The sequence below is a fragment of the Nicotiana tomentosiformis genome, chromosome 5 (assembly GCF_000390325.3).
Source record: "Nicotiana tomentosiformis chromosome 5, ASM39032v3, whole genome shotgun sequence".
Lineage (NCBI taxonomy): Eukaryota > Viridiplantae > Streptophyta > Magnoliopsida > Solanales > Solanaceae > Nicotiana > Nicotiana tomentosiformis.
Window position 1 is genome coordinate 120,093,768 of NC_090816.1, and position 14,151 is coordinate 120,107,918.

Sequence of the window (14,151 nt, forward strand, 5' to 3'; positions counted from 1 at the left end):
CATTTCCAAAATAAACCGATATTTTCATTTCAAAGAAAAAAAATCAAGGCTATTTAACATAAAAACCTTCGTAAAGGAGTTAAAATCAAAAACAAAAGTGCGGAAAAGAAAAACCCGACATCGGGGTGTCACTAGTCATGAGCATCTACTACAATTTGTGTGACAATATCGAGACTAACATAGTCTGGAAAAATAGCTAAATACTACTAAAGGAAGATAAGAAGGAGAAGAGCAGGGCTGCGATCGCTAGGCACCTACCTTGCTATCCCTGAGAAAATCGGCAACCGGAATAGTCAGCAGCCACTACCGTGTCCAACTACACCTGGATCTGCACACAAGGTGCATAGAGTAACGTGAGTACGCCAACTCAGTAAGTAACAACCATAATAAAGACTGAGCAGTAGTGATGGGCAACAAAGTATATAAAGTTCATATCATGAAATCTCGGTAAAATACAACATGCTTTAAAAATCAGTGTTTGAATCAAATCATCTTGTTTAAAACCAGTTCCAGTAAAAATTATTTAAAGATATTTTTCAACAGTTTCAAACAGAGGCTCAATGCAAAGGTGAGGAAAAATGATGAAATCATAAACAGCCCCTCGGGCAAAATATCACTCATATACAACTCCTCGGGAAAACCTCACAGTCATTCATGCCTCTCGGGTATACCTCACCATCACTCATGCCACTCGGGCATACCTCACAATCACTCATGCCTCCCAGTCACTCAGCATTCGACACTCGGCACTCGCACTCAGTAGGTACCCGCACTCACCGGAGGTGTGTACAGACTACGGAGGGGCTCCTTCAGCCCAAACGCTATATCAAGACAAATCATGGCATAAATCACTCAGGCTCTCGGCCCATATCAAACATGCTGCGGCGCGCAGCCCGATCTCATAAATATCCTCACAAATCAGGCCCTCAGCCTCACTCAGTCATAAACCTCTCAAGCCACTCGGGCTCTTAGTAAAAACAGGGTGCTCAGCCCAAAACAATATTTATATGCATCAAAACAGAGTAATAAAATTGAGTTATGCAGTAAACAGGTATAACCATGACTGAGTATATATTTTCAATCGAAAATAATAAGAGGATAGTAAAAAAAAAAAGGGCTCTAAGGGTTCAAACAGCAGTGGCACAAGGCCCAAACATGGTATTCAACCCAATTTACAAAAACTCATTTCTAAAACTCACAAGTATCATATAGTTTCAATAAAATATGCAACTTTACAGTTGCTACGGGGCTGACCAAGTCACAATCCCCAATGGTGCACACCCACACGCCTGTCACCTAGCATGTGCGTCACCTCAAAATAGTAAATGATGCGAAATTCGGGGTTTCATACCCTCAGGACTAGAATTACAATCGTTACTTACCTCAAACCGATCAAATCCCTACTTCGCGATGCTCTTGCCCCTCGATTCGGCCTCCAAATGCTCTGAATATATTCACAATCAGTGCAATACCATCAATATACGCTAATGGAATAAATTCCACAAGAAAAACTATTAAATTAGCCCAAAACACAAAATTGGCTCAAACCTGGCCCCCAGGCCCACGTCTCGAAGTCTAACAAAATTTATAAAACTAGAAAGCTCATTCACTCACGAGTCCATACATATAAAATTCATCAAAATCCGAAATCATTTAGTCCCTCAAATCCTTAATTTAAATTCTCCAAAATTCCAAGCCCTAACCCCTCATTTTCACTCCAAAATCCTACTAATTAATGATGAACAAAGTCATAGATTCACGAAATTTATACCATTAAGGGTTAGGATCACTTACCCCAATGTTACTCCTTGAAAACCTTCGAAAAATCGGCTCTCTCCCTAGTTTCTCAAATCCAAAATTGAAAAATAAAGACAAAACCATGAGCTGGGGCTTTTCTGCCCAGTACATTCGCACCTGCAGCCAAATGTCCGCTCCTGCGGAACCGCACCTGCGGTCGAATCCTTGCACCTGCGAGAACCACTTAAGTCCTAAAATTCCGCACCTGCGCCCTAGGTTCTGCACCTGCGGGCGCGCACCTGCGCAACACTTCCGCTTCTGCGGAACCGACTCAACTCTTCTTTTCTGCATCTGCGCTCAAGGCCCCGCACCTGCGGGCCCGCAGATGCAGCCAATCCTTCGCACCTGCGTTCCCAGCCTTGGCCTTCCATTTTCGCATCTGCGGCTACCCCAAACGCATATGCGACCTCGCACCTATGACTCCTCCTTCCGCAGGTGCGAAAATATTAGTAGCAGCATCTTCAGCTCCATTTTCCAACTTCAACAAATCCGCTAACCACCCGGAATCACCTTGAGGCCCTCGGGACCTCAACCAAAAATATCAATAAGTTATATATCAACATACAAACTTAGTCGAATCTTCGAATCACTCAAAGCAAATTCAAATCACCAATTAACCCTCAGATTCAAGCCTAAGAACTTCTAAATTTCCAAATTCGACAACCGATACCGAAACCAACCAAACCACGACCGAATGACCTCAAATTTTGTACACACATCACAAATGACACTACAAACCTACTCCAACTTCCGGAATTCCATTCCGACCCGGATATCAACTTTTCAATTGCCGACCAAAATCGCCAAATTTTCAACTTTCGCCAATTTAAGTCTAATTCTACTACGGACCTCCAAATCACATTCCGGATGCACTCCTAAGTCCAAAATCACCTAACGGAGCTGACAGAACCATCACAATTTAAATCCGAGATCGTTTACACATAGGTCAACATCCAATTGACTTTTTCCAACTTAAGCTTCTACTTTAGAGACTAAGTATCTCATTCCACTCTGAAACCACTCCGGACCCGAATCAACTAACCCGGTATAACATAATACAGTTGAATAACACATAAAAATAGTAATGGGGAAAACGGGGCTATAACTCCCGAAATGATCGGCCGAATCATTACAATCTGGGAGAAATATATCAATAAGGCCAAAATTCAGAAATAGAGGAGAAAATAAGAGAAGGTACATGTAATTTTTATTTGATAGAGTTTCCACTGAAAGCGGAGAGAAGTCAAATAATATTCAAATTGATTTGGCAAAAAATTCTGTGATTGTTAGAAATGACGATTTGGTTGCAAGGGATGCCTGTACAAAAGAGGTTGGTGTTTCACCAGAAAAATTATTTGATGGTATTGAAGATAACCTAGTAATGAAAGAAGCAAGATAGTTCATCAAGAGAGTTTCTAACAATCTACCCAAGATTGAGGCAGAAATAGCTTGGGATTTAGAACCAGAACAACACATGATTATAGATATTGAAGATACAATCAATTTCGTGTCATTGTTCGAGATTGCATGTTTTAAGAAGCAAGGCAAAATATTTATTGGTGGCATTACCCTACAACATATAGAATGGCAAATTGGAGCTGAATGGTTGTACAAGTCCAACTACAAAGTAGATGATTTCAAAGTAAAGAAAAAATATGTTGATGATATTTTGAAGGGATTTACCATGGCTAAAGCCAAATCATATATGGCCAATATTGAAGAAAAATTGAAGTTAACTAAAATGATACTCGCGACTTTGTAGGTGCAACATATTTTAGGGAATTAGTGAAGAGTCTAAGGTACTTGACTTTTACAATGTTTGATGTTATTCATGGCATGCTCAAGTTTGAAGATCTTGGTTTTGGGGGGGGGGGGTGTTGGAAACTAAACCAAGATTAATTAGTATTCCTAAGTTATCTAGGATTTGGTATTTACTAATTTACTTAATTCATGTCTAGTTAGGTTTTATATACCAAATTCATATTGGAATAGGTTTTGCTAAATTCTAGTCAAATTTGGTTTGTAGTATTATAAATAGGGGTACTACTACATATTTTCTATTGTAGAGAGGTAACTATGATGTAGAGAGATTCAAGAGTTTATGAATTGTGAAAAAGCCTCCTACCACGTTCTCTCCCTAGTTTAATAAATTTCTTCTATATAATCTTTGTTGAAGTTTTTGCTTGTACCTAAATTATTCTTGGGGCATTTCAATCATTCACGAATAATGTAAATATGGATAAAATATTTGATTTGACCCATATTTAATACAACTAAAAAATAGGTTAACTGGCGGATAATCTGGATATGACGAATAACGGGATATCCATATTATTCATAACTTCTTGAATATAATCACTTTTGGAAGAATTCCTACTCTCCTAAACTTAAGGAACCCCCCAATTTAAGTATTTGTAAATGTAAAAGTTAAACTCATTGATTATTCATTTTTCAAATGGATAATATAAATCTTATCTATATTTGACCCATTTTTAAAAAGTTCCTTAAAGGGGAAGCTTTCGTCCCAATATTTTTTTGTAACCAGATTTCGAACTCGTGACTTCTAGTTAAAGGTGAAGGAATCCTATCTGTCCCACCATAACGCTTAGTGATTTATCCGGTAGCTTATCCAATAATAATTATCTGGTAGCTTATCCAATAATAAAAAGTGCATATAGAAGTATGCTTCAATTACTTAATTCACTTTTTAGACAATCTAAGACTTATTCTCACAAAATATTAAAAGTTTAGCATGTGAATAATTTTTAGGATGAAATTCAAAAATAGCCAGATTTATAAGTGGTAATTGAAAATAGTCACAATTTCAAAAGTAATCAAAATTTAGCCATTTTTCATGTGAGGATAAATTTGAAAGAAAACACTGTTCAAAATCCGAAAAATATTCCAGCATAATATACTGGAGTTCCTGCATAATATGCTGGAAGTTCATACACAGGTGCTCCAATCTCTAGTATATTATGCTGGAACTTTCCGTGTGTTGAAGTTTCAGCATAATATGCTGTAAGTTCATACACATGTGTACCAATTTTCAGTATATTATGTTAGAACTTTCCATATTGCAGCAAAATAATGACTATTTTTTAACGACTTTGCAAATGTTAATTATTTTTTAATTACCAATTCAAAAACTAACTAGTCCGTGTTATTTTCCCTAATTTTTTAGAAATTTGTCGTTTTCGGGTCCTTTCATTTTATCTTAAGGCAGAGAAGGAAAGAAAAAGAAAAAGAGAGCAGATATTATAGGCCAGGACAATAACAGTTAACTGTCTTTTGATCCATTGGCTTCATCATTGGGATAAGACGTTTTTGACTGTAGTTGCGCCTCTTCGTTTATCTTTGGGCCAAAAAAGAAGAGAACAGAGATTTAGGACACGAGGGAGAGATTTTGGTATTTAAAAAAAAAAGAATTTGAGAAAGATTTAAGGTACGTACAAATTTCTGACACAATCATTGTAGTCTGATTTGTGATACTAGTAATAGTTTAGTCGACATTTTTATCAGGTTAATATTAATAACTTAATGCTTATCATAAAAATTTATATATAATTATCTTATAAGTAATTTTTAAGTCCATAAAATACACTTTTCTAATTTTTCAAAGACAGAAATAAATATTTAGGCATTACAACTTAAAATTTGCATCAAAATACTATTCTATGGCTAGATCAATTTAGATTTAGAGGCCAGCCGACTTCTACCATTTACATGAGCATAGGAAATCTAATACTATTATTAATTTGCTAATATACATTTTTCAAAAAATAAATAAATAAAATAAAGGGGTACGGCAGCCAAACTAATGCCAGAAATAATTAAACACGCTACTATCACTTTCTACTTTTGTCACTTTCTCACTCTCCCGATCCAATGCTCTTTTAATTCAATTATTTATTGCAAAAATGGTCCACCTTGGACACAATACCTTAGCAGAACACACGCTCAACCAATGGCCACACGTGCAAACTCCGTGCACCTTTAATCTCTCGGACAGGTAAGAGTTTTATCCGCAGACGTACTACTTCTAAAGCACCATGTACAACTCCTTGAAGCTACAACAAGTCAATCTTATACCCAATCTGTAACAGCATGACTTGTGTCATACCCAGATACCATTTTTGATAAAGTAATTAAAAATTACAGTATCTTGTCTTTATATAACAGAAATTAGTTACCCCCTAATTTAATGTGTAGTTTCTTGAAGTGTTGAGATTGAGGGAGCTGAAATTAAAGAAAAAGAAGAAGATGGGATTTGAGAGTATGAAGAAATTGAAGCCTTTGTTGCATTTGTTGTTGCCACTATGTATACACTGGATTGCTGAAGAGATGACAGTTTCAGTGCTTGTTGATGTTACAACTAGTGCTCTTTGTCCTGGCAATTCCACTTGTTCTGAAGCCATTTACATCAACGGTGTTCAACAAACAGTATGTAATCTTCCCCTTTTGCTTCTTCTGGTCTTTTATTGGGTGCATAGTATCTTCTTTTTTCTTTTTTTTTCTTTAATGAATCTTGAGAAGGAGCCTTGAATAGACCTTGATAGTCCGGACCTTAATCGGACCCTGCGCATAGCGTGAGATAATACACTTTTATTTATTTAATTACATCTTTTAACACTTTGATTCTATGATTTGTGTTTGGAAATAGGACTGATTAAAAAAGAAGAAGTTGAACTCTGTACTGGACTGCACTGAATGATGGAACTTGTTATGTACCAGACTTGTTTCATTAGTGGATATTTTGAAAATAGTTATTCATTTAGATGTTATTATTACTATGGAGCAGTAATGTGTGTAGTCGTGGTGGTGGTAATGATCATCTTCAGAATTGAACTATTCAGCTACAACTTTTTTGTGTCAGTACTTAAATAGAAGTATACTATTGTGATTTTTGAGGAATGTATAACTCTAGATTATCAAGATAGACTTTCATTTCGACAAATAGAAAAGGGAGTGAGCTAAATTGTATAAGTCGACATTTAACATGAACTGCTTACATTTAAGGAACTGTGACGTAACCTGTTTCTTTTTCAGCCGTGGATTTTGGCAAAAAAGTTCCACTCTAGGTACTTATTTCCAACTTCTTAGATGTGCTGAAATATCTTCGTAATGACGAAATTTCAGCTCTACTCATGGAGTTAAATCTTATGTAGATATCCTCAGAAGCATTTGGAGTACTTTGATCTTTATATTAAATATTCATTTGTATAGTTTATAGACGCTGGAAGTTCAATTTGGCTTCTGGCTTTTAGCCTATGTTTACAGTCATTCTAATGATATAGATTTTAGGAGTTAGAATTTAGAAATACAAGTTGTTGAACATGCTAACATTATGCCTATGGTTAAGAAGGCGGGCAGAATTAGTTCCCTTCAAAAGTAAAGTTGAATTTCCGTATTGGAGATATTCAATAATTTGTTGCCACAAGGATGGTGAAGTGGGACTAGCTAACTTCAGTTTGGTTTATTCTGGTTGAAGGTTTTCTGTAACCGGCAGTGTAAATTTTCTATAGAAAGCGCAGCACTCACCCAGTGGCTTTCACTACTCTCCAACTTTAATGAATGTTCTGCAAATGCAGGTTGTTGGAATATTCAAGATGCTTGTCCTTCCTATCCTAGGCCAGCTTTCAGATGAGTATGGGCGTAAACCGCTTCTTCTCCTCACCCTATCTACAACAATTATTCCTTTTGGTATGTAGTGCTTTTTTTATGTTATCCAGAAATCATCTTTAGATAATATAGTAGTATCTATATGGATTTGGAGTCACTGTTCTATGTACGACTGGCAGTTTCATGCTATGGCTTATCGGCTATTATGCGTTATTAATTCTCCTTCTTTCTGTTTCTCTGCTCTTTTTAACCTTCCAGGTTTACTCACCATCAATAAGTCAAAGGGATTTGTCTATGCTTATTATGTCCTGCGGACGATTTCTTATATCATAAGCCAAGGGAGCATTTTCTGCATCTCTGTTGCTTATGCGGTAGGACTTTCATCTGGTAATTTTGCCGACAGAATTAAAGCTGCCCTAATTTATCAAGAATCTAACTTGCATTTTTTGTTTTGCTTTTTCAGGCTGATGTTGTTGACGAGAGTAGTAGAGCTGCAGTTTTTAGTTGGATTACGGGACTTTTTTCTGCATCCCATGTTATGGGGAATGTCCTAGCCCGTTTTCTTCCTGTGGGCTACATTTTTCAGGCATGTTGGTTCATAGCTTGACCAATTTTGTGAGCCATAATTTCTACTTTTCTTATATATCGCCGATCTCCTAATGAACTTTCCCATTCAGGTTTCAATAGGCCTCTTGATCTTTGTTCCTGTTTATCTGATACTGCTTCTAGAAGAGACTGTAAGTCCAAAAACAGAGGTGAACCAAAGTTCGACAGTAAAGAGCAAGGCATTGAAGGTTGTTCAGGAACGATATAACTCGATGAGATATGCTGCAAATATTGTCACTAGCAGGTAATTTCGCACGTGTCTTCCATTACATTTCAGGTTCTGCTACCACATGTCGATTTGGAGTGCACAAATAATTCCCAGTACTATTGGTGTTATCTAGTTGCAGAATCACTTCCTCATGTTTTCTAAATGACATTTATTGTTCTCCTCAGTCCAACACTGAAGTGCATTTCTCTCGTTTCTTTCTTCTATGAGTTGGGAATGTCCGGCATCAGCAGCGTTTTACTGGTATGTCACCTGCTTCTTTCAATCAAACAATGTTCCTATTCCCTCATTGATACCATCCTTCAGAATCATCAAAACATGATGAGTTCTTGTTGCCTTTTCAAGGGATTACAGAGTGAATTTCGACTTTATCTGTAATCAGGGGCGGACCTAGAGCATTGACTACGGATTCCCGGGAACCCAGTAACTTTTGCGTATACCTTGTATTTATATTAAGAAATTCACTAAATATTTGTAAATATCTAACTGTGAACCCAAATATTATTGCATATTAATTTAAAATTACGGTAGGAACCTACAAGCCTCAAATCCTGGATCCGCCTCTGTCTGTAATGATTGAAAACTCATGCACATTATTTTTATTTGTGCAGTACTATCTGAAATCAGCTTTTGGCTTCAATAAGAATCAGTTCTCAGAAATCTTGATGATGGTGGGAGTAGGTTCTATAGTCTCACAGGTACTCAGAATTTTGAAATGTTTCTTGCGATGTTCAAGTGTTTCCGATATCCAGACATGTCTTTACACATATGTACCTAAATAGATATATATTCTAAATAGTGGTGAAATCACATAACTTAATACACACAAAGATATAATGAAAGTAGCATTACAATGTCCATTCCATGCTCAAGTTAAATAGCTCATAGATCTCTCTTCTGTGATTCTTATCTTTGTTTGCTGCATTTTTGGCTAATTCATTGTGTATCCTCTATAAACTCTAGTTTTCATTATGTGAAAATTTGTGCTTAACTTTGTACTTACATTTTTTCAGATTCTGGTGCTTCCTCTTATCAATCCTCTGTTTGGGGAGAAAGTGATACTTAGCATGGCTTTGCTTTCTTCAATAGCCTATGTAAGTCACCTTGATCAATGTTTATACAAAAGCAAGCACTTAATCTAAAGGAATTATAACCTCACGTTGCGCTTTGTTTTGCAGGCAATGCTTTATGGATTAGCATGGGCACCTTGGGTATGTTACTAATTATTTGGGGCAGATGTGTTTGAAAACAGAATACCGACTCTTAAAAATGAGAAAATAATGACCTGGAACAAAAATCCTCTTTTCTTTAGTAGAGTTTCTACAACAACCACAACAACAAACTTAGAATTTCTTACAAGTGGGGTCTGGGGAGGGTAAGATGTACGCAACCTTAATCCTGTCCTTAAAGGGCATAGATGTTGTTTCCGATAGACCCTCGGCCGGAGAACGGATGAAAAAAGTAATTGCAACAAGTAAGAATAACAACAAGATAAAAATAAGACCAAAGTCAAGAAAGCAGTTAAACTCTACATAATAATAGCAATCTATGAATAAAAGGATATTACTTTAGACTTTAGTAGAATTTCTACACTCAGCAAATTGTTTTTGACGAGAAAAGAAGAAAAAGACATGAAAGATGCCGATATTTTTACTTTGGTAATTCATAAATCATATGGTCTCCTTTTTTTGTGAGATTAAAATGAAGTGGCATTTTTCAAATACACTAGTAGACCAAACTGTTCCGTGTGAGTAGCTAATTGCATATAATAAAAGCTTCATTCTCATAATCTCATTTTTGTCCCCTCCCCTTCCCCAAAATTTTAACTGTTTCTATAACCTTTTTTTGTCTTGTTAATTCCAAAGCATAAAGTATTGTATACTGCCTTTGCCAACACAGGTGCCATATTTAAGTGCTTCTTTTGGGGTCATCTACATCCTTGTTAAACCCTCTGTGAGTAATTTCTCCAAACTTTTGTCCATAATTTCGCATTATGTTGAATAGCCTAATACTTGTTGATTTTATTCTTAATAATCCCTTATCCTTTTTACTTCTTGACAGACTTATGCTGTTATATCCAAATCGGCACTTTCAGCAGATCAGGTTAGTGAAATCGTGGGATTCGCTTTAGCAAAGTCTTCCTCATGCATTTCTGCCCAATACATGCCAAAGTCCTAGAAAATAAAAGCTAATAAAATGACTTGCTTCAGTTTTTAAATCAAGAGGTGAAAAAATGCTTAATTCAAATTCTGGACTAACTCAAATCAGCATCTTCTGTCTGAGATTTGCCTTAACGAAATCTCTATCTTAAGGATTTATGGGAAAGTTTCAACCTAATTACTTATAGTTGTAACTAGCTAGTAAGCTGAATTCTAAAAGACATTATATTGAAGCAATCCCTTTTTCGCCTATTTCTCCTTTTATAATCACCTGCTAACTTCTCATTCCTTATTACAGGGCAAAGCACAGGGATTTGTTGCTGGCGTTCAATCAGTCGCGAGTTTGTTATCTCCTATTGTGATGAGTCCATTGACATGTAAGTCATCTTCTGTGCGCTTAATGTAAAAATTTAGAGACATCTTAATCGACCGTGTTTAATCACTGACATAACGTTCTTTCAGCGTGGTTTTTGTCTCGTGATGCACCTTTTAACTGCAAAGGATTTAGTATACTTTGTGCTTCTTTATGCATGGTAAGCTGTTTTATTTATTTATTTCCGTGACTTTTTCATATGTCACTGTTCTTGTGAAAGCTTTAACTTGCACAAATTCCACCAGATGGTTTCGCTTTATTATGCTTGCATGCTAAAAGTAGAGGATCCCTCAAAGAAGACCTTCGACGAAAATGCAGAGAATATTGAAGCACCACTTTTGGCATGATACTTGAGGCATATGTAGCCATTATACTAAAATTGTCTAAGAAATAGTCCCAAGAGGTTGCATTTACAATGCCAATTAGTCCAGTCTTCCTACGATAGAGCTGTAAATCTTTTTGAAGCTAAGTCTAATCTAGGTTAGAAGAGGTGTATTAATCTTGTAATCTAATTTGTTCTCTGTTTGGTTATTCTTCAATGTACTTCATTTTTTTGTCTCAATTAAAATGTTAGTTTGTACTTTGTACTCTGAACTTTACATGGAAATGGGATTATGGATATATTGGTAAATTCAACAGCTTGCTCACAATAGTAACGAATATACTGTGTGATACGTTGGTTAGTGGTAAGAACGCAAGGTATGATGTGTTGGTTAGAGCATGTAATGAGTTTGAACCTTGCCAAAGACAAAATTATGATATTTAAGTGGTGAAGGACAGAGGGACGCCAAATATCCACTGAGTTTTGAACTGTGCGCTACCGGGCCTCGAGGATTTCTCGGTTATTAAAAAACAAAATAAATACTTGAACTTTACTATAAACTGTTCAAAGTAAGTCTGACCTACAGAGTTGAAAGCTCCAAATATAAATTAGGTTTAGAAATGAAATAGTTATTCTCTAGAGATGATCCAAATGGGAATTCTTTTGTATTAAAAAAAAGAGATTTAGTGCTCAAATGCTACTTTTAGGGTGTGCATATATGAACACTTGAATAGATGATGGAAAGGGGTATCTCTTATTGAACGCATAGTATAAATACAAGTTACAGTAACCAACTTTTTAGAGTTTTATGTAAACCAAATAACTAAAGAATCCTATCTAAATCAAATAGATAACTCTGAAGAACTAACTATGATATCATCTAGTCTAGAAGATAAATGCAATCTAATCTAAAGAGATAAATACTAAGAACAAACTAATAATTACTAGTAATAAAGGTTGTTGGTCCGATACGCCCCCTCAAGTTAGATTATGTGTCACTAAGGCTAACTTGAACAAATTGCGATCAAAGGCTGGTTTGGCAAGTGCTTAAGTAAGCGTATCAGCTAGTTGGTCAGCTGAATGAACATGAACAACTCGAACCGCCTTGCGTTCAATATGGTTGCACACAAAATGAAAGTCCACCTCGACATGCTTCATGCGACTATGAAGGCCCGTATTCTCGCTTAAATAAGTGACACCAATGTTGTCACAGTAGATTGTCGGGGTATCTCTGATAGGAAGCCGCATTTCAAGCAATAGGTTTCTCACCCATAACAGTTCGGCAAGAGCATTGGCAACAACTCTATATTCAGCTTCAGTTGACGAGCGAGTGACAGTTTTTTGCTTTTTTGAAGACCAACTGATGAGGTTTCGGTCAAGGAACATAATATAACGAGACGTGGAGGATCTGTCAGTGAGATCTCCAGCCCAATCGGCATCAGAATACACGTGCAGATTGAAATCAACGTTCGGGGACACACGCAGGCCAAACTGAATTGTACCACGAAGGTACCTGAGAACACGTTTCACAGATTTCCAATGAAGATCAGATGGCGATTGCATAAACTGGGACAATTTATTGACTGTATAAGAAATATCCGGCTTTGTAAAAGACAGTTATTGAAGTCTGCCTAGGACTCGATGATAGCGAGTTGCATTTGTTAGCGGAGCCCCATCAGAGTTTTAGCAACGCAGAGGCACTCATTGGTGTGTTAGCGCTCTTACAATCAGCCATCAATTCATCATTCAGGATCTCATTAACATAATTAGCTTGAGAGAGAATAATATCATCAGAACTCCGAACCACCTCAACACCAAGAAAATAATTAAGATTTCCTAAATATTTAATTGAAAAATGAGAGGGAAGGGAAGATATAACCTCATTCACAATGATAGAGTTGCTACCAGTAACTATGATATCATCAACATATACCAAAATAAACATGAAACCAACGTTGCTATGCCGAGTGAATAAGGAGTTGTCAGATTCAGTCTTGACAAATCCCATGTAGGAAAGATGGCCTTTGAGTGCATTATACCAAGCCCGAGGTGTTTGCTTCAAGCCATAAATTGCCTTGCGCAACTTACAAATATGAGTCGGATTATTACCACAAGCAAAACCCGGAGGTTGCGTCATGTAAACCTCTTCTTCAAGGCCACCTTGAAGAAATACATTGTTGACATCGAGCTGACGAAGAGGCCAGTGAAAACGAAGGGCAACAACAAGTATGAGTCGCACAATGGTGGGTTTGACCACTGGACTGAAAGTGGAGTGAAAGTCGACACCCGGCCTCTGAGTAAATCTCCTCGCAACCAGTCTCGCTTTGTAGCGATCAACAGAACCATCCGCTTTCCTCTTAATCCTGAAAAGCCACTTACATGAAACAAACTTCTTAGAGGGATCATTTGGAACAAGTTCCCAAGTGTGGTTATTCAGTAAAGCATCAAATTCATTTTTCATTGCAGCTCTCCACTCCGGATGTTTTTGGGCTTGTTTGAAAGTGTGGGGTACGAGTGTAGGTTCCAAGTGAGTGAAGTAGTCAAAAAGCTTTTTTGGGTTTTGAATGTTATTTTGTGAACGAGTAACTATGTGATTGGGAGAGGAAGGATTGTGCGGCAGGAGTGGTTCTACTTGGTGCTCAACGGGAGGAACAATGGTGGCAGGTGGGGGGGGCATCATCGAATTTGGTTTGATTTTGGGTTCGGGGTGCCCCGTTGATACACTAACAGTGGTGGCGAAGAGGTTGGGATGGATTTGGTTGATGAATGAGGTAAATTATAGAGAGTTTAAAGGGTGGCAGAGGTCGGGCAAAAGATGAATGCGACGAGGATGGACTCGAATAACGAGAATTGTTAGGAGGAGATAGAGTAGGAAGAGATAGTGTCACGACCCAAAATTCCACCACAAGCGTCGTGATGACACCTAGTCTCTAAGACTAGGTAAGCCGATTTTAATTACTTTTTCAAGCCATTTTTTAAAAAACTAACAGCGAAAATAATTACAAAATACAACCTCCCAAGACTGGTAGTACTGAGTCACAAACTC

At 37.1% G+C, this 14,151-nt stretch overlaps 1 protein-coding gene across 2 annotated transcripts; it reads left to right on the forward strand.

The window, feature by feature from the left end:
* Nucleotides 1-5,680: 5,680 nt before the first annotated feature.
* LOC104090857 (uncharacterized) lies at nt 5,681-11,419 on the forward strand. Of its 2 annotated transcripts, XM_070175267.1 has the most exons (15): nt 5,681-5,809; nt 6,010-6,240; nt 7,389-7,500; nt 7,678-7,790; nt 7,883-8,005; nt 8,097-8,269; nt 8,419-8,494; nt 8,863-8,949; nt 9,265-9,345; nt 9,430-9,462; nt 10,151-10,204; nt 10,313-10,354; nt 10,709-10,787; nt 10,873-10,943; nt 11,029-11,419. In XM_070175267.1, exons 2-15 carry the CDS (start codon nt 6,061-6,063, stop codon nt 11,128-11,130), a joined length of 1,326 nt encoding a protein of 441 aa, XP_070031368.1. In that variant the 5' UTR covers nt 5,681-5,809; nt 6,010-6,060; the 3' UTR covers nt 11,131-11,419. The 2 variants fall into 2 exon arrangements, with proteins under 2 accessions (XP_070031368.1, XP_070031367.1); XM_070175266.1 differs by lacking the exon at nt 5,681-5,809 and having other exon boundaries at nt 5,948-6,240.
* Nucleotides 11,420-14,151: the final 2,732 nt, after the last annotated feature.